At 37.2% G+C, this 21,641-nt stretch overlaps 1 protein-coding gene across 1 annotated transcript in view; it reads left to right on the top strand.

Moving 5' to 3' along the window:
• The window catches only part of AFF3 (ALF transcription elongation factor 3), a 689,351-nt gene that overhangs the window by 525,443 nt on the left and 142,267 nt on the right, over positions 1-21,641 (top strand). The window contains exon 8 of the mRNA XM_069073008.1: positions 13,098-13,149. Coding sequence (XP_068929109.1) covers positions 13,098-13,149 — 52 coding nt within the window. The remainder of the gene's footprint in view (positions 1-13,097; positions 13,150-21,641) is intronic.

Below are 21,641 nucleotides of genomic sequence, written 5' to 3'. Positions count from 1 at the left end.
TCAGTTGTTAAGTTATGAGCATTTAACCTCAGAAGTTTGGAAACATTATAAATCAGAGCTATATTTATTGTTTTGTTAATTATCTAGACTGAAGAAAACAATGGAAAAATGTTGATAATGCAGATTAAATTTAAAATTGGGTCATGCTTACCTTCCCCCCGACACCCTCTCAAGAGCTGCTTGTTAAACATTTATCAGCACATGACTAGTAGAAGAGTTGAGGTGATAAGATGAATCTGAGGTTCCCCTTAGCTCTAAATGTGTGAGTTATTTCTGCTTTCTAAAGATGCTATAGATTTCTTTGGTTTTATAAAATGTTTATATCATATATAATATGATATGATATAACATATCATATATAATATAATATGACATGATATGATATGATATAATATAAATTCCATCTTTTCCCTGGTTAAAAAACTATATCCTGAGAAAATTCTGCAGCCAAACGCTAAACCCACAAGCGTTGATGAAGAAGTCCTTCTTTCTCTGGTAAAAATACTGATGTGTGGTACTTTCAAACAAGATATTTTGATCCACTTTGGGTTCTATATGTCAGAACATAAGTGTCTTTGAAGAGATGATAAATATTAAAAACGTAATTTTGAAAGTGTGTATGGATGATGTGTGTCTGAGAGAGAGAGAGGGAGGGCAGAAAGACAGACAGACAGACATTCTGAAAGACAACTTCCCTCACTATCGTTGGTAGCTGTAATAAAAAAAAAAATGTCAGGTGATAGTGTTGAGGATGTTTTCTAATTTGGAGGCAGCTGCAGCCCATTCTATATAAGGGCATTAGTGTACCCTGTGGTGAGGCCCACATTCGGTCCCACAGTCTGAGATTCCAGTACTTAGACCTAAGACGTCTGGGAGTTTGGACTGAATCTTGATTGGGTAACTTAGGACCTGTGTGACAGTGGGCTAGTTGTTTAGCCTCTCTGGGCCTCACTTTCTTCATCTGTGACAAGGAGGTTGTACTTGATGCTTTTTAAGATTTCTTCCAGTGCTGAATTTCAATAAAAAGGAAAGCCACATAAGTTGTGTGGTCATTTTTCAGCTACATCAGACTCCTTGTGACCCCATTTGAGATTTTCTTGGCAAAGATACTAGAGTGCTTTGCTGTCTTCCTCACCAGCTCACTTGAAAGATGAGGAAACGAAGGCAAAAAGGGTGAAGTGACTTGCCCAGTGTCACCCAAATAGTAAGTGTCTGAGGCTAGATTTGAACTCAGGAAGATGAGTCTTCCAGCCTCCAAGCCCCATACTATATCCACCTAGCTGAGGTAAGTAGTACTTGGCAATTCAAAGGAAACGTTTTTATATTTGATTCTCTCTTTATTTCTGAGTTATTTGGAATTATTAAGAGGGGTAAGGGTAGAAGGAAGGAAGAAAGAAAGGAAGGAAGAGAAAGAAAGAGAGAGAGAGAGAGAGAGAGAGAGAGAGAGAGAGAGAGAGAGAGAAAGGAAGGAACGAATGAAGGAACAAAGGAAGGAACAAAGGGAGAGAAGTAAGAAAGAGAAGAGAAGAAAAGAAAAGAAAAAAAATCGAAGAAAACCTTTTCTTCCGTAAAAAGAGAGAGATTGAACAAGATGATCTCTCAAGGCCCTTCTAGCCCCCCAGTTCTATGATGGTATGATTCTGATGAGTTCCTGGAAGGCTTTCTCAGCCCTGCACGAAGACTCCAGGCCATTCAGCATGTGGCTTTTAAATCTTTTCATCCTTCTCCACCTTGTGTTCAGGAAGCATGTTATAACATGCTAGGGACAATAATTTTAAGAAACTGTTGTCTAACACAGTTCCCAAGTGAAGCATGGACGGGGTCTCAATCACTTAATTGCATTAAAAAATACCCTGTTTGAGTCCTTTAAGTGTGGCGGTTCTCAATTATCTAGTTCAGACTCCACTGTGAAGTCATAATTAGGCACTAAAAGCTAACTGGATTACCACGGAGAGCTCTCCTGACAGCTGTTTAACAGCTCATCAGGTGTTAAGGCCATAAATTACACCTTTCCCTGCACCTCTTCTTTCTGGCCTTAATTCACAAAGTTATATTTTACTGTCCTTTCATCATCAGACAGTCAGGTTCACTTAAGGGCCTCCTAAATTTGGAGCCAACAACTAATTCCCTAAAGGGGCCTTCACTGAGGAGGAAGAAGGGGGTATGACTTTCTTAGGTGCTTTTTTTAGTCCTTAAATGAGAAGGTAGGATTAAAACCACTGATAACACAAGTAACAGCCATCTAGTCAACCTTGCAGTGATTGTGAAAGCAGGAGCTTGACCTTCCTCTTCCTCCCAAGTTTCTGAGAAGCTCAGGATGGGAATCTAGACACCAAAGGTCAAACTCACCTGTGGGCCAAAGGGGCCTTTTAAGGACCAGTGGGGAGAAGGAAGTGAGGGTGCTGATATCGGGCACCTGAGAAGGAGGAACGAGTATAAAAAAGTCGGCAGAGGGTCTCTGAACAAGCTTCACTTCCCAGTTTTACCTGGTTTGGGCCCTGGTGACTATGAGAGAGTCTGGTTTCAAGTTCTGTTTTTATAGATTTCATGGGACCTCAAACAAACCATATTGAAATGAGGAGTGGCAGGAAGTCCAGGGAAGGGAAGCTGCTGGAAGGGAGCTTAAAAACATATAATCCACCCTTCTCACTTTACAGAGAAGGAAACTGAGGCCAGACAGGTGACATGACCTGCTCCATGTCACATAGCTGGTTTTTGGCAGAGTCAGCACTAGATTCCAGATCTCTCTCCCTCTCATCCCTATCCCTAATAATTCAACCACTTCTTCTTCTCCCTCAGGAATAATTATCTGATGAGGTTACCTACCTACTCACATTACTAAAACTTTTTTTTTTCCTCTTAAAAACAAATAGAATTGGGCAGCTAGGTGGTACAGTGAATAGAGCACCAGCCCTGGGGTCAGGAGGACCTGAGTTGAAATGTGGCCAAAGACATTTGACATACTAGCCATATGTCTTCGAGCAAGTCACTTAACCCCAATTGCCTTGGCCTCCAAAAAAAAAAAGGCAAATAATAATAATAAATAATAATAATAACTAACATTTATATAGTATCCACTGTGTCAGGCACTGTGTTAAGCACTTTACAAATCTTAATTCATCTGATCCTCACAACCACCCAAGTATGTAGGTCTTATTACCATTTTATAGAGGAAAGTGAGGCAAAGAACAGTTAAGTGACTTATCCAGGGCCACACAGCTAGTAAATGGCTGAAGCCAAATCTCACCACTTACCTATGCCAATGAAATCATTGTTGTTCAGCTGTTGCATGCTATCTGACTTTTTGTGACCCAATGAGCGTAGCCTGCCAATATGTGGGCTTTTCTAGGAAAAGATACTGGAGTGATTTGTTATTGGATTATTATTACATTGGAGTGATTTGCCATTTTCTTCTCTAGTAAATTTAGACAAACAGAGGTTAAGTGACTTGCCCAGGATCCCATAGCTAGTAAATGCCTGAAGCTGAATTCAGATCTTCCTGACTCCAGGCCCAGTGCTCTATTCAATGAGCCCCTGAGCCACCCCAATGAAATCATCAGTCTAGTCAAAAATAAAAGAACTGCAAACCTTTTCTACCTGAATAATGTTCAATAATACAAATATTTATTAAATATCTATTACATAGTCCCTTCCCTAAAAGAACTTAAAGCCTACAGAGTACTGTGATGTGTACATAGACAAATGTAATAAAAGGTATAATAAAAAGGAGCAAAGGAGAGAGCCAAAATGTTCTAGAAAAAGTCTGAGAAGAGAGAGAACACTTTCAGCTGAGATGTTCCATTTAATTCAATAGTCCAATAGCAACCAACGATGCCCACATTCACGTCCAAGCAAGGCGATAGAAGGGTCTGAAATTAGGGTATTGACAAGGAAATGGAAAGGGTAAGTTAGATAGGAAACCTGTGGAGGCAGAAACAACGTGGCTGAACAACATATTGGGTATAGTTAGTGGAAAAGAAAACAAAAGAGCTTAGGTGACTGTAAGGATATGTGTCATTAACATAAATAGAAGAGACATATTTCAAGAAAACAATGATCAGCTGGGTTTTGAATGTCTTGAATTTGTGGGGCCAATGAGGCACCCAGGTGGAAATACCTAGCATTTAAGCAACAATTAGTAAAGGACAAATGTGGATAGCTCTATAAAAGGTTATGCTTTCCTTAGTGACCAATATTTTCCCACCTTTCCTGGGAGTGAAGCACAGAGAGGGGAATGCATGGGCAAAAGCCACTTGAGGGAGAGTCTAGATGGATACCTGGGAAGCTTTGTATGAGCAATACAGAGGAAGGAGAGAGACCAAGTAATTATAGGGGTCATTAATCAGAGAATAAGAGTCTAGAGTAGATAGAAATAGAGGATGGACCATGGAGAGAGTGACATAAAATCTTTTTGGAAAGAAATGAAAAAAAATGTAATTAAAACACTAATGAACAGGACTGGTTCAAAGGAGGGATTATCTACTTGACTGAAAGGAAAAAGGTATGGGACAGGGGGAGGATTATATAACCAAATAAAAGTAGGCAAGAAAAAGGAATTAATAAAATTCCAAAGGGAAAGGGGTAACAAACAAGAGGAAGGGATCAGGTATGGCAGGAAGAGAGCTGCTGAGACCACCTTAAAAAATATTAAAGGAAATTAATTTACATAATACTGTCTGCAGCAGAAGAGGAAGGAAAATCATAACTTGAAAAAAAACTCAATATTAGAGACAGATGGACCAAAATATAAACCTAACTTATAACTTTAAATGTGAATGTATTAATCAAATAAAACAAAAAGAGTGACAGATTGGATAAGAAAACAAAACACTAAAATCTGTTGCTTACAAGAAACACATTTAAAAAACAAAGACATTAATCAGTGAATCCAAAAAAGCAGGAGTGGCAATCATGCTGACAAGTCAAAAGCATTCAAAAAATAAAAGGGGAAAAAAAAGAGGAAACTATTATGCTAAAAGGAATAATAGACAACAAACCAATATTAGCAATAAATTTATATGCTTCAAATGCCCAAATCCAAAAGAGAAACATCTGAGCTACAAACATTCATAGACAGTAACACAATACTAATGAGAGAATTCAATGTGCCTCTCAGTTTTTGATAGGTCTAACAAAAAGATAAACAAAAGAGAAAATAGGGAACTGAACAAATTGATGTAGAAAGTAGAACTAAAAGACTTATGATGTCTTCTAAATGAGACAGAAAAAGAATATACATATTTCTTTGCATCATATGGAACTATACAAAAATTGGTCATATACTAGGGCAAAGAAATACTGCGAACAAATGTAAAAAGATAGAAAGTTAATCCTTTACAGATCATAACACAGTAAAAATAGTCACTAGTTCAGGGACCAGAAGCAAAAGATACAGACACAAATGAAGACTTACCAATGAAATCCTCAATAATGAATGGGTCAAAGAACAAATCATAGAAATAATAAATACGTAAAAGAAAATTATAATGATGAAACAATGTGTCAAAATTTCTGGGATACAGCTAAAGTAGTCCTCAGAAAAAAACTATATCCTTACAGACAAACATAAAATTTTTTATAAGAACTGAATGTGTATTTTTTTAATTGGACAACCAAAAAATAAACCTAAAATAAACACAAAGAGATACTAAAAATTAGAAAATAAATAGATAAGTTGAAAACAATAAAAAACCATAGAAATGACCAAAAAAAATAAAAGCTGTTTCTTTGAAAAGACAAATAAAATGGATAACTCATAGCTAATCAGATTAAAAAAGAGAGCGGAAGATCAAATCAATTAAAAAAAGCAGTAAGTGAGCTAGGTGAAATCGTAGCAAAATAGAAGCATTTTTTTTTACATCAGAACATATCATGCACAGTTATATGCCAATAAAACTGAGAACACAAAAGAAATATAGGAATACTTACAAAAATATAAAATGCCCAAACTATCAGAAGACCAGATAGAGATCTTAAATAACCCAATCTCAGAAACAGATGTATCTGTAAAGGAACTACCAAAGTAAAAACTCGTGGTCCTGATAAATTCACAGGAGAATTCGATCAAACTTTTAAAGAATATTCAGCACACATACTTTACAAATTTTTCTTGAAAATTGAGAAAGAAAGCACTCTACAATCTTTTTGTGAGACACATATAGTCCTAATACCTAAACAAGGGTTTAAAACTGAAAAGAAACTATAGACCAGTATCATTAATGAACATTGACTCAATTTTAAACAAAATTCTGTCACACAGACTACAGTTATTTATCCAAGAAATCATTCATTATGACAAAGTGGGATTTACACCATGGATGCAATATGATTCAATGTTAGGAAACAATCAATATGATTAATTATACTAAAACCAAAACATCCAAAACTACATGATCATCTCAATAGACACAGAAAACATCTTTGACATAATATGAGGATAGGCATAAAGGGACCTTTTTTTTAATATCATAAAAAGCATCCATGTAAAACCAAAAGCAAATATCACTTGCAATGTGTATACACTCCAACCTTTTCTGATAAACACAGCAGTGAAACACAAGGATATCCTCTCCACCCAATAGTATTTGATGTAGTTCCAAAAATGCCAATAATATCAAGAAAATAAGAAAAAGAAATTAAAGGTGTAAAGAGGAAATCAAGCTTTCCCTATTGGCAAATGACATGGTGGTTTCCTTGCAAAATCCTAGGCAACCAACAAAGACACTGAGACGATTCGAAGCTTCAGGAAAGTTGCAGTTTACAAAGTAAATTCCTAAAAATCAACAGCATTTTTATAAAAATAATAACAAGAAACAATTAGAGAAAGGGAAATCCCATTCCAAATAATTACAAAATGTATAAAATATCTGGGGATCAACCTCCCAAAGCACACAAAAGACTTGTGTAGATTCAATTACAAAGTGTTCCTTAAAGAAATAAAAAACAACTTAAATAACTGAAGGAACATTCAGTACTCATAAGTAAGCTGTGCCAATATAATAAAATGACAACACTACCAAAATTAATATATATATATGTATTTTAATACCATAGCAATCAAATTACCAAGGGGATATTTTATAGAACTTTATGAAATAATAACAAAATACATTTGGAAAAACAAAATAGCTAGAATATCAAGGGAAATTATAAAAAAGAAGTAGGGATGAAGGTAGAGCAGCATTTCCAGAACTCAAAATATATTCTAAAGCAGCAGTAATCAAAACCATGTGGTATTGGTTAAAGAATAGGAAGATCAATGGAGCAGATTAAACAAAGGAAAATCAGAAACAACAGAACTCAATAATTCACTATTTAAGCTGAAAACATAAATTACCTAGGAAACAACTCTTTATTTCATTAAAAATGCTGGGGGAAAAGGAAAACAATCAGATAGAAGTTGGGCTTTAGACCAGCACCTAACACCATATTCCATAATGCATTCTAACATGACCTTAATTTTCAAGATCATAGTATTTCAGAAGAGAAACAGATCATATATTTCTCACAGCTATGGGGAAGAGATGTATTCTTAACCAAATTAGAGATAAAGGCAATTGCAAGAGATAAAATAAATAACTTTGATTACCTGAAATTGAAAAGCTTCTGCACAAACAAAATCAATGCCCCTAGAATAAGAAGGGAAGAAATTGAGTAGGGCAGGACTTTTTAATTTTTTCATTGTTGTTGCATGGCCTGAGGGCATGTACAGTGCAAAGTGAATGTGCTTTGTGTTCAACACCAAGGCTGCAGTAAAGTAGGATGCAACACAGGCAAGCCCTGCCAGAAACACCTTGAGTTCATTACATATTTGATTTTTAATTGATTTTTGGTTTTTGTGCATTCAAAAACTTCTGCCAAATTTTTCATGACCCCATTTGGGATTGAGACCCATAGTTTAAGAAGTGCTGAAATGGGGGTGGGGGAGAATCTCAGTATCAAATTTCTTGATAAGGACTTGGTGTCTAAGATATATGATCAATTAATAAATGTAGAAAAAACTAATTGCTATTCCTCAATAGGTAAATATTTGGGCAAAGGATATAAACAGTTCTCAAACAAGGAAGCTACAAAGTATTCACAACCACATTTAAAAAATTATCCAAATCGCTAATAATGAGAGAAATAGGAATCAAAACAACCCTGGAGTTTCACTTCACACTTTACAAATTGGCAAAAAATGACCCAAAATGACAACAGCCCTTTAGAGAGAGGTTGTGGAAATATTGGCACAGTAGCCTATTGGAATTAGGCAAATAAAAGTGACTAAAATGTTTATACCTGAGGCTCTTATACCTCAAGTAAACCATCCGTTTAAAAAAAAAAAGTGTCCATATTCTCCAAAATATTTATAGTAGTATTTTCTTTGAAAGCTAAAAAAAATTTTTTTAAGTAAATTCCCATCAATTGGGGAATTGCTAAACAAATTATGATACATGGATATAATGGAATGATTCCTGTGCTGAAAGAAATGATGAATTTGATGACTACAGAGAAGCATGGAAAGATCTCCAAAAATGATTCAGAGTGAAGCAAAACCAAGAAAACAATATACACAGTAACTATAGCAATGAAAAGCAAAAGAACTACGCCCCCCATAATCAAAACTAAATGTAACGAGGTTATAAAGATCAAATAGAACTCAAATGAAGACATCTGAGAGGGCACCCCCAATGCACCGCTTCATGGAGGTGGGGGGCACACCGATGTTACACATGTTGCACGTTTTCAGACTTCTTCAATGTATTGATCAGTTATGCCAACTTTTCTTTCTATAAAGTATTATTTGTTCTATGGAATGGTTGTCTTGGAGGGGTAGAATGAGGGATACTTGGGGTAGCTATGATGACATAAGAAACAGAAGACAGCAATAAAAGCTTATTTTTTTAAGAGTACAAAATTAGACCTATGTTTTGATTTCTTATTGTTTTGGTAAAGATTATAGAATTACTTTTTTAAAATAGAATAATATTTAACAAGCTTAGCATGATATAGTGCCTCATCATGAAGGCCATTGGTCAAGGTTCTACAGTTTCCTTTACAAATTAGAATGGGGGTAACATCCTTTTCTTCTCTACTCTCCTCAGAGACATAAAAAGCATAAAACAAGGTCCAGGTGCCAGCACTCAGGTTTTGCCCTCCCACATCCTTCCTTTTCCATCTTTTCCCAGCCTAAGCCATCAGCCCCAGGATCCTAGTGCTATGGGCACCCTCTCCCAAGGCCTGCCTTTGTCCCAGTCCCTTTGGGAACATGAACTGTGAAGGAGAAATGATAGCCTCAGTGCTTAAAGGTGCTCACACTGACCAACAGAATTTGCTCCAGGCATAAGAACTCTTAATGACATCTCTGACTCTTCCTTTTCCACTCCCTCTCATCTTAATTAAAAAAAACAAAAACAAACCTAATATGTTACTTAGCCCCTTTATATTTCTGCAGAGACGCAGCATCATAGTACTGTATATTTGACAGAGAGCTAGCCTCCAAGTCAGGAAGACCCAATTTCAGGTCTTGCCTATCTGACCTATAATGGCTATGGAACCCCAGTCATCTTTCTGAGACTGATTTCCAGAGCAGGTGCTAATGTGCATCAGTAGAGGGAATTTGCTCATTGGGAGTTTCCTATACCAATTAGAATTTCAGGTCTGCTTCCCCCTTAATCCCCTCAAAGTTTCTGTAGCTCAGACTTCTCTCTCCATACTAGTGTGATTTAGAGACTAGATTTGCTCATGGAAATCACTACTGAATCACAGGTGAACAGAAGGACCTATCTGTAATTGACGGTGTCACTTTGGGGAGGCATCTTCACCTCTTTGGGTCTTAATTCCCTTATCTCTAAAACAAGGGAGTTGAACTAGATTGTTTCATAAGACACCTTGTGGCTCTGATGTGCTATGAGTCCATGATACTTATTTCCCACTTCCTGCTACCTTGGTTAAGGAGGGACTGACTGCATTCTCAGTTGCTCCCACACGGCACTCAATTCCTGGGAATTTCCTGTCGTAGGTGTTTCCTAGCCCTGTTGACAGACATGTATGTCTAATTCTAGCAGTATGACTAGGCTGCACGTCCTTTGTGGATATGTGTGTTCTTCCCGAGGTTGTCGGTGGGCCTGAAAAGCATGCACTGTTAATCACCTGAAGATTAAACTCCTCAGCCACCCCCTTGTGTGATTTAGACAGTGACAGGAAGGTGGTTTGAAATGATTACCTGTCTTCCATATATACATTTACCGGCTGACGGGACCACCACACAGAATTCTCACAATGTTGTGCCTTCTTGAGATGAACAAAATTTCAATAGCTGTTTTCTGAGCAGGAAGAAGAAGGAGGAAAATATTGCTCTGTTTTTCCAGTTTTTGTTACCAAAATTGCATGAGTCCTTTGCCTGGAGGACACTCAACTGAGAGCATTTAAGAGACTGTTGAGTGGCTCAGTAAATAAAGCACTGGGTCTGGAGTTAGGAAGACCGGAATTCAAAACCAGTATCAAATGCTTACTAGCTGTATGACCACCCTGGCAAGGCACTTGACTTTTGTTTGCCTCAGTTTACTCATCTGTTAAAAAGTAAGGATGATAATAGCACCTAACTCCCAGGGTTGGGCAGCTAGATGGCAACGTGAATAAGTGCCAGGCCTAGAAGTCGGGAAGATTCATCTTCCTGAGTTCAAATCTGGCTTCAGACCCTTACTAGCTGCGTGACCCTGGGCAAGTCACTTAACCCTATTTACCTCAGTTTCCTTATCTGTAAAATGACCTGGAGAAGGAAATAGCAAACCTCTCCAGGATCTTTGCCAAGAAAACCTCACATGGGGTCACAAAGAGTCAGACATGACTGAAACAACTTACTGAAACAAACCCCAGAATTTAATATGGGGGATAAAATGAGGTGATGCTTGTAAACCGCTTTTTAAACCTGAAAGTGCCGTATAAATGTCAGTTGTCACATTATCACTATTATTCATTTTCTGAGGGTGGCACAGCTAGGTTAGAGCTAAAGAATCAGAACTCAGGCCTTCTGATCCCATGTCCAAGGTTCTCTCCACTACAACATTTCGTTACAAGAAATAGTACGGATTGAAAATCACTTCCAAGATATTTTTATAAATAATTCATGGATGATAGAACTATAGTGGGCTCCTAAGAAAAGCTAAGCACATTATTTAGATATGTTCTTAACCTTTTGATGTTGACCTCAGGAAGGACAACCATGGCATTCTAGAACACGACCCTATAATGACAGAAATCTGGCCTGGATGAACCTAGTATATGGCTGTTCTTATGAGAATATAATTTTGTTAAAGCATTAGTGAATGAATATACATATATTAAGGTGGTGCAGTGAGTAAAGCGCCAGCCCCGGAGTCAGGAGGACCTGAGTTCGGTTCTGGCCTCAGACACTTAACACCCACACAAAAAAACTAGCCGTGTAAACTTGGGCAAGTTACTTAACCCCAATTGCCCTCCAAAAGGCAAAAAAAAAAAAAAAAAATATATATATATATATACACATACATATATTAAGCCCCTACTGTGTGTCAGGCACTGTCCCAAGCACTGGGGATATAAAAAAGAGGCTAAAGACAGTCTCTTCCCTCAAGGAATTTACAGTCTAATGGGGGAAGCAAGCCAACAAATATACATATGCAAACCAAGCTATCAGATCAGAAGTATCCCTTAAAGTTTAAATTTTAGCCTTATGGATAAGAAGTCATGTGCTAGATCTTAATTAAAATACGTTGGGAGAATACAAAAATCACATGATTGATCTTTAAAAAAGTAATCAGATTTACACTTCCATGACAGTATTGACCTCTTCAAAATAGTTAGCTAAGAAAACTATATATTTATTCCAATGGTCAGGTAAAACTTTTATTTATTTTAGGTTTATTTCCATGTTTTTACTTTAAAGGGAGATAATGTTCACTTACTTCATCATGTTTCGCATTTATTAATGCACAAACTCCATAAAACAGCTGTAATTACTTTCTTGACTTTAATTTTGAGTGAAAACTTTGGGAAAGTTTGCTTGACTTTATTGGCCCTGGAGCAGAGAGAGGGAGAAGAAGTCAGACAACGGGTAAATAACCTGTCTCAGAGAGATGTCATTGCCATCTCCTAGACAGTTAGTTCCTTCTGTTTTCTCTAGGCTTCTACCTTTTCTCTGTTGCAGAGCAAATGTTATGATTAATAATAATTAATAATAATAAAAGCCATTTATGTATCCAAAAGGTAGTAAAAAAAATGTTAACATATTAGTTCATGTGACTGATTTTTCACCATAGGTACTGGAGTTTTCACATCCTTATGAGTATTGGCCTCTTCCAAGTAGTCACCTTAGGAAAAGTGCCCTTACTCCAATGACGCTACCATTGCTGAAAATATTTTTGGAGTTGCAAGAATTGCCTTCAAGTAGATTTATCTGAATATTGCCAGTGGTGATACATTCCCACCTTTTTTGGTTGTATTTTATTTTTTAGAAAAACAGAAATTTATTTAAATCTAAGTCCAACGAATAAAGTTGAGGTGAAAGATTGAATTGGGTAGCTTTTGGGGCCAAAAAAAACTGTGTATATAAGTTAATGAGTCTGTTGAATTACAAGCCTTGTGTGGATCAATTTGCTCAGATCTGCTGTCCCTAGCCAGCAGAAGGTGTATGTGGACTCCTTTAAGCAGGACAGCACACATTTCCATGGATGAATTTTGGCATGTTTACCTGAAAATCAGTCATATTAATTTTATAGGCATACCAACTTCCCTATAGAATAAAGGCAAAGGTGCTGTCTGAAGGACCCTTCAAAAGAGGGTACATATGTTTTGTTTACTGAAATAGAGGAAATAGTCTTTTGGTCATATTCCTGCCAAGGTTAATTTTCTTGTTCATTTTCTCTCATTGTGGGAATTAATAGTCATGAAGTAGGACTCTGCTGTCTGCAAAGTGCTTAGGACAAAAGGGACTTAAGAGAACAAACAAACATAAAAGTCAGCAAATTAAATAAAGTGGCCTCATTATTGAATGTCTATAGAAATAAAAATGTCATTCTGGTGCCAAAATATTATAAGTCAGCTAAACAGCCTTTTTTTCCCTCCCTTTCTTCCAGAATGCTAGAAGATGACCTTAAGTTAAGTAGCGACGAAGAAGAGAATGAACAGGTGAGTTATTTATTTTCTATCCTTCCCTTTATAACCAAGATGATGCTACTAGCCTGGTGTCAGTAAGATGTGTTCTGAGCGGCTTCTGTGATGGTAGAAAGACTCTTTCATTCAGTTCCCAGTAGGACCAGCAACAAGCATTTATAAAACAAGGGACCTGGGACCAGGGGTCTAACCTATGACCCTGAAAATGAGTTTCTCCTCTGCAGTGCTAAGTGTGCTCAGAGGGATCAGATCTGTGGCCTTGATTTCATTAGCCCTGCACCATGACCTAACCAGCCAAGCTTACAAAATCTTTACTAATGCAATATGTAAGCGGTAACGTATTAAATATTAAGGATTCTTATACCGACATCATTAATATTTAGAGGAAGCATGGTAGAGGTTAGCTAAACTGTCGAATTGAATAATAGATTCACATATTTAGTGACAGGTTATTCATCTTCACTAAGAGACTTGCTTGAAACATTCTTCACTGATTTTGATTTATCCCCTCAAGGCATCAATCGGTGGTTTACAAATACTGTTAATATGAGTCAGTTAAGAGAAAAAAAAGATTGCATTTAATTAATGTGTCCTCAGCTGAAAAACACTGGATTTAGAAACAGAAGACCTAGGCTCAAATTCCATCTGTGCCACTTACTACTAATGTGAATTTGGGCGAGAGGAGAAGGTTAGACTAGATGACCTCCAAGGTTTTTTCTAGCTAGAAATCTCAAATTCCTGAGATCATCCTGCGTATCACTTTCTAGTACTCCTATGAATTTTCTGGTATATTTTTGTATTTTGCTCTTTTCTGGTATTTTATTTATTTTGTATTTTGTCATAGCAAAACACTGAAAACAAAATCTCTCAGACTTTGGTTTGGTTTGGTTTTTTCCCATTAGCTATATTAACATTTCAATAACAGTAAAAAGAATGGAATAGCATGAAGACATTTCAGTGTCTTCTTCATAAATTATTTTTACATGTAACTGAGTGCTGATTCAATACAGTTGAATTTGAAATATTGTGTTTTAGACAAAGGTATCATGTGGCATGCCACAAAATGATTAGATTGTCTAGACACACAAATTCAAGTAATATGTAAATGTAGAGGTGGACTAAGCTTAAATTGAAGATAAGAAGAAAGTTTCAAGGAAAGTCAGAAACTAATTGTGAGGTTTATAAAAAGAGATCTTGGTTTATAAAAACAGATTTTGGTTGCTTTATAAGAGAAATTAAAGATGCCACAGATGACAAGGGAAATGTGAGATTGGACATGAGATGAAATCTGACAAGTCAGGAAATGACTTTGGCAAATACAGACCATTCCAAATGATAGAAGATTAGCAGGAAAAGAGGAACATGGCATTTAAGAGTAGAGAAAACAGGACAGTTGGAAAAGAAAAGGAGGAATTTCCCTGCCCTAACTCTTGCTTGAATTCACTACAAACTAACAGAAATCTGAATTGGCTTTTTGAGTTGTTACACATACATATTAATATATATTTAGATTATATTTTGGTCACATGTCATATATTTGGTTATATTTTGAATCCCAAAGCAACAAGAACACTATTTCATGGAACATTTGTCATTGTTCATTGTAGTGACATGTTCTGCATTTCCTTTCTTTAAGAAGTCATTTCCTCTGTTTCTTTCATCTGCCTTAAGTCAACAATCCTAAGAGGCTATCAGGTAGCTGGGTAATTCATTGGAAAAAGTGCTGGGCCTGGGTCAGGAAGACTCATCTTCCAGACTTCAACTGTGACCTCAGTTACTAGCTATGTGACCCTGGGCAAGTCATTTAAACCTGTTTTCCTCAGTTTCCTCATCTGTAAAATGAGCTAAAGAAGAAAATGGCAAACCATTTCAGTATCTTTGGCAAGAAAAGCCCAAAGGGGGTCATGAAGAATCAGACATGTCTAAAATGACTGAACAACAACAAAAGAGATTAACTCATTTGTAGATACCATCTTAGAATAATTTTAGTGGAGATACCCATTGTTTAGTAATGTTCTAATAGGATGTGCCATGCAACGTAATAACCTTACAAAACAAGTGTGAGAATTGGAATCTTATTTCTGCTTCTTTTAACTAAATGTCTGAATTCAACAAATGACAGGATTCCTTTGGCTTCCTCTTCCAGAAAAGACACACTCTGGATTCAACGGTATCATATTTAAAAAGTTACCCACCCCTTTGTGTAGAGCAGGGCTTCTTAAACCTTTTCCACTCGAGACCCCTTTTCCCGTTTGCACAGTGTTTGTTGGCATTGCGTGACCAGCAAAATGGGCGTGCTTTGCATTCAGAACCAAGGCTGCTGTGAAGTTGCTCGATGCAACACACACAAGTGCTACCGGAAACACCGCGGATTCATTCCGTTGGGTTTTTTATTAATTTTTGGTCATTGTGCATTCAGAAACCTTTTACTGTTTCCAAGTTCTGGTTGTGTCCTACAGCTTAAGAAGCACTAGAGAGGACTATTGCCAGTGAATTAACTCACCATCTTTTGTCCACCACCATCACCTTAAGTGCTTATTGAGGCTTGGAAAACAGATACAATCTGTTACTAGGAAGGAGTATGGTAGAATTTGCCATAGTTCGCACTCAGCTGGTATAGCCTTTGAAAACACAAGGTCATCATCACATTACAATAAGACATTGGAGTCCATGGGAAACCTCTACTGCAATGCTGTTTTGTATTTTTTCTTTTATTGAACATTCTCAGTGGATATCAAAAGGAAACATTTACGGTCATCCGTCTTTTGTAGAACCTTTGTACTTCTGTGGTCACCGTGACAGAGTGGTAGAAAAGAGGACAGAAAGTGCTCAGACAACATTAGTCTTAGACCCCTTATAAACACTAACTTAACTGTTTCTCTACATTTAAGATCCTTGTCCTGTGACCTAACACTCCTGGAGAAACCGAATCATATCTGTCTTGACATTCTCACTATAAATGAAATCAGAAGATAAAAGGAAAATGCAGCCAAATGAAAGGATGACTCAGAGTCTAACCTTAGAAAAGGAAATAAAAGATCATATTTGGGGGTGTGTATCATACATCTGGCTATATTTTGTATCCACACGCAACAGGAACGCTATTTCATGGGATATTTTGTCGTCATCATACATCGTAGTGACCATGACCAGCATGTACACAAAGACCACCTTGAAAATAATTGCAGCTTTTGTACCAGCATCTGTCACAGACTATGAAGAGGTAGAGAAAAAAAATTATGAAAAACTCAATATGGTCATCTGAATTGAGAGAAGATTTTTTTTAATACTCACTGATTTCAGTGGAAATGGAAGTTTTGGGGAGGACAAAATAAAATTTTGGAAACCATGGCATATAAGAAATAAGAAAGGTCAAAGGTCTATAGATAATGCAGAAGTCTAGTGCCTATCACATGAATACTTTTTTAAAAAAAGACTTGGGAACATTGACTATGTCAGGCATCAAATGGCATCATGAAAAGAATTAAATTGACTATATTTTAATGGACAAAAAATAGTTATTAACTTTCCAGGATACATACACTCACACACACACACACACACACACACACATGGATGAACTCCTTGAGGATTATGTATTTTTCATCCAGTTGTTTTCTTCCTGTAGAAGCTGCTAGACCAGCCTCTTTCAAGTCAACATAGACCAGGAGTGGGGAACCTGCAGCCTCGAGCCCACATGTGGCCCTCCAGATCCTCAAGTCCTGCCCTTTGACTGAATCTAAACTTCACAGAACAAATCCCCTTAATAAAAGGATTTGTTCTGTAAAACTTGGACTCGGTCAAAAGGCCGCAGCCGAGGACCTAGAAGGCCACATCTCAAGGCCATGAGTTCTCACCCCTGACATAGACCATAAGATTATAAATCTAGAGATCCAAGGACTCTGCAAAATCATCAAGTCTGTTCCTTCTCATTTTACAAATGAGGAAACTGAGGCCTAGAGTTGAAGGGACTGACTTGTATTTACACAATATGTGAGGTAGAATTGAGCCCAGGTCTCCTTGGCCTCCAGACCCAGCATTCTATTCACTAGGTTGTACCACCTCAATGAAGAGTCCCTGGAGTGGACTTTTTCAAGGTACAAGATTACCAGCACAGTTTTATCCACCAACAGGAACATCATCTTCTTTGGAACTTTGCATAGGACATTCTGCACGGCATTGGAAAACACCTTTAGCAAACACGTTGCCTTCCTCATAATTTACTTAATGCTAATAATGGGAAGATCACTAGCAAGAATCCTATCAGTGGCTGCATTTACCAAGGCATCTTGCATGAGCTAGTAATATGTTATGGTGGTTATTAAAGAGAGGCTGGTCTGGAAGCCAGGAACAGCATGGTTCTGGTCCTGCTTCTGACATATACTAGTTATATGCCCTGAGTAGTAGTGTTATAGACCACTCTAAAACTATACAATGAAGAAAAGGCCAGGCATTAGGAGAAGGAGTTTCTTCACCTGGAAGTTCCTTACATCAATTAAATCATAGTCCCAGCCCCTATCCTTATCCCAATTATAATCATGTGTGGCTTCTTATTCTTTAACTCTTGGTCTCAGCTGCCCAAAGTGATATAATGTCATAAGAGAAAGGAAAGAATGTAGAAGACACGGGACAGCCAAAGTCTATGAAGTGAAGAAAACAGGGAGAGGAATGGATCATTTTTTTTTAAATTCTCTTTTCTGAAATGATGAGCTCTTGCCTCAAGCCAGGGAAAGCTCAGGGAATTATACCCAGAAAAAGTATCCAGATGAAATTACTTTGGCCAAGACATGAGGAGAGGAACACATGATTAAGATTCAATAAGGAGCAGCCAAGATAATGTCAACTGTGGACAATGTTTCAGAGATGACAAATATATGGGCTTAGAAACTAAGAAAAGGTAAGAGGAACAGGGAGCAGAATTGAATGCCTCTGTGTGTGTCTACAGCTTGCAGTAATTACATTATCCACACATATTAGGCAGTCTTTTCATTTTAATTATATAACTGCATTTTTCTCTTCTAATGAGCATAGTTTATTCATTTAAACTGACAATTTTAATTTTACAGGCAGCGATCATAGGATATAATCTGCAGAGGGAAATTTTCCTGTTGGCATAATTTACTCCACACACATCGAAGAAAAGTTACCTTTTAATCCCCAATCAATATTTGAAGAGCACACAATTAATTTAATAGATAGCTAGGTAGTTAACATAAATCTGCAAGTTAAAGAGCCAATTCTTTTTGATTTATAATGCATAAAGTAATAATTTCCTCATTCAAGTCTCTCAGAAAGTATTTGAAGCTTTGTTGCCTCAAAATGACAAGGTGGTGGGGTAGGTAAGATAGGTTTGAGCACTGAATTGTGATGCTTGCTGCTTTTGGGGAGGTTCCCTCCATTGTGGAATGGGACCAGAAACATTCTCCTTCCAACTCTCTGCTCTTTGCTGAAGAGGTCACTGGATAACTTAAATCAGTTTGGGGTGTAATATTAAAAGCAGATTGCCAATTGCAATGTGAATGGCTCATTCCGCACACCCCCACACACCCTTTCATCCTTTTATAATATGACAATTGCGTAACAGAAAGCAGAGCTTAAAAAAAAAGTCCTCTGAAATCAGTGTGCCATGCATGTCAATCAGTGATCAAATAAATTAGGTGACTGGTACTCATACATGGAATAATAATCTCGCATATTTTTGCAACCCGACTCTGCTTCCCTGGGTGCATTTTTCATCTCAGGATCAGGTTGGTCGCTGCTGAACTTCTGTGGCTGTGAAAATTTATTACCCACAGAGTCAATGTGCAATCAGGCTGCCAAGTCTGGATAAATAGAGTCATTGTGCTTGTCTGGAATATGTAGCCAAAGTTCATCCAGTCAGCTTGACTTTCACATCCCATGGGGTTCATAAAAGCCAACACCCTGGTATGTGCTCTCGAATTCGGCCAAAATTTTGTAGAATTATATAAACAGGAGTTCAAGAAGCAATCAGGACCTGGTTTAAGGGACAATGTTCCAAAATCAAATTTTGCTTGCATCAGAAATGAATTTTTTTAATCATTTTGATGCGTAGTCAAGTGAATCACCCCTAAGCAAGAATTACTCAAAATGCGATGCAATTAAATATCATATGTTCAGTGCATCCTGTTTTGATGAATTAATCATCAACTTTTTAAATTGAATAATTTTGAACATGAAAACTACTTAAAGGAACATTTAAAGTGGTTTTTAAATGGAAGGAGCTACCCGCTTTAGGAACTATTAAAAATAAGTAGATACTTTGAATATTAAGCCATAGGGCAGAATAAAAAGAGAAAGAAAAAAGCCACCGTGGGTATTTTTTCCTTTGTTTTCCATTTAAACTTTGCATTAAATATCCAGGTGAAATGTATTCCTCAACTGGCTTCTTCTTAACAGAGGATCGTTGATGAGAGTTCAGTAATTGGGAACTACTGTCTATCAGATTTTTGTCAACTCTGAATGAAGTAATCATACATTTAGGCAGTCAATCACAATCAATGCGACTCCAAATCTCCCCAGCAGGAAATCTTTTGTTTTTAACAATCCTAATGCTGAGCTGAATAAATGTGGTTTACTGTCACCAGAGGTGAAAGGCAGTCATAGTTGTAGGATCACAGCTCTGGAACTTGAGAAGACCCCAGAAGCCATTTAGTCTAACCATTTCATTTAACAAGTGAGGAAACTGAGACCCAGGAAGCTAAATCACTTATCTGATTGAAGTCACATAGGTAGAAAGTGGCAGAACCAGGATTCGAACATGAGTCCCATTCTGAATCCAGTGTTCTGCACCATGTTGGCCATCGACCACACTGCAATGCGTGCCGGATTTTTTGCTTTTCTACATCTTCTTCCTATAAGATGATACAACTTCTGCTTTTTTTTCCTTTTGCAAGTTCTTTTCTGCATCTTCTTACTGTAGGGGATACAACTTTGGGACTAGGGAGACGCTTCTAAAACATAATTTACCTCTTCGTTTTAAAATGTTAAATCTAGTTTAAAGAGGTACAGTAACATCAAATCGGCTTAAGTGCTACATAGTCCAAGCTACAAAAAGTTCCCAAATCATTTTTCCAAAAATGAGCTCATGTAATTCTGTTAATAGTCATTCATCCATTCAACAAATATTTGTGAAAAATGTTTCTTGCTTAGAGAAGCTATGGAAAAAATAGAAATTTTAGATAATGATTCAGAAAAGATGCAGCATTTGAGTTGCACTTTAGATAAAGTTAGATCAAGCACTTATTAAGCTCTTACTGGGAACTAAAGGATAGGTAAAAATTCAATAGAGGAAGGAGGAGAAAAGAAACATTCTAGGTATAGGGAACAGTGTGAGCCAAATCACAGAGGTGGGAGAGTATGTTCATGAAGTCAGAGAATAGTCCTGTTTAATGTCAGCATAGAATGCATTAAGGTGGAGTAGAGGGAGGGGATAAGGCTAGAAAAGTGAGATGGTACAAGATTGTAGAGAATTTTTATTGCCAGGTAAAGGAGTTAGAAGGAAGCTAGGTGGCACAGTGGGTAGAATGCCATGCCTGAATTCAGGAAGACTCATCTTTGTGAGTTCAAATTTGACCTCAGTCCTTACTAGCTGTGTGGCCCTGGGCAAGTCATTTCACCCTGTTTGCCTCAGTTTTCTCATCTGGAAAATGAGCTGCAGGAGGAAATGGCAAACCACTCCAGTATTTTTGCCAAGAAAACCCTAGATGGGGTCACGTAGAGTTGTCCAAAACTGAAATGACTGAATTTAAACTCAGGAATCAGTAGGGAAGTATTCGAGATTTTGAACAGGGAAGTGGCATAACTAAGTTGTTGCTTAAGAAAAAATATTCTGGCAAGTGACATGAAGGACGAATTAAAGGAGGGAAAGAGAGTAAATGCAAGAAGACCTGTTTGGAAGTTATTATGGCAGTACAGCAAGGAAGTAGTAAAGGCTTTCGGTATGGGAAGAGAAAGGAGGAAACAGATGGAATGATTGGGGCTTTGTAATTGACTAGCTATTAAAGATGTAGCAGAGGAAAGAGATAAATATTACTCCAAGGTTATAAACAGAAGAGATAAGGGAAGAGAATGAAAGGGGAAGGAAATAAGCATTTATGAAGTGTCTACTATGTGTCAGGTACTGTGGTTTTACAAATATTTTCTCATTTGACAGGGTAAATGGTGGGGCCACTGGCAGGACCAGTGATATCAGAAGGAGGGAAGAAAATAAGTTGGGTTTATCTAGCTAAGGTAGAAATCGAATATTCAGATAGAAAACTCATGAGCACGTAGATAAATGGATCTGGAGCTCAGAACAGAAGTCAGAGCTAGAGATATATATTTGGAAGACCTCTACATAGAATTGTACCAATTGGAACCAATTAGAGTGGAAGGATAATAAGAGGGTAGAATGAGAATAAAGACAAATCCCTGAGGATTAGAATGTAATAGATGGCCATTGACAAACCATTTTTAATTGAATCATGGGGGCAGACACCCAATTCTAA

Source organism: Petaurus breviceps, unplaced genomic scaffold (genome assembly GCF_028583685.1).
Source record: "Petaurus breviceps papuanus isolate PSGF00001 unplaced genomic scaffold, PetGlider_PUasm1.0 90849, whole genome shotgun sequence".
Lineage (NCBI taxonomy): Eukaryota > Metazoa > Chordata > Mammalia > Diprotodontia > Petauridae > Petaurus > Petaurus breviceps.
The sequence above is the reverse complement of the archived record's forward strand: the minus strand, read 5'-3'. Positions and strand labels throughout refer to the sequence as shown.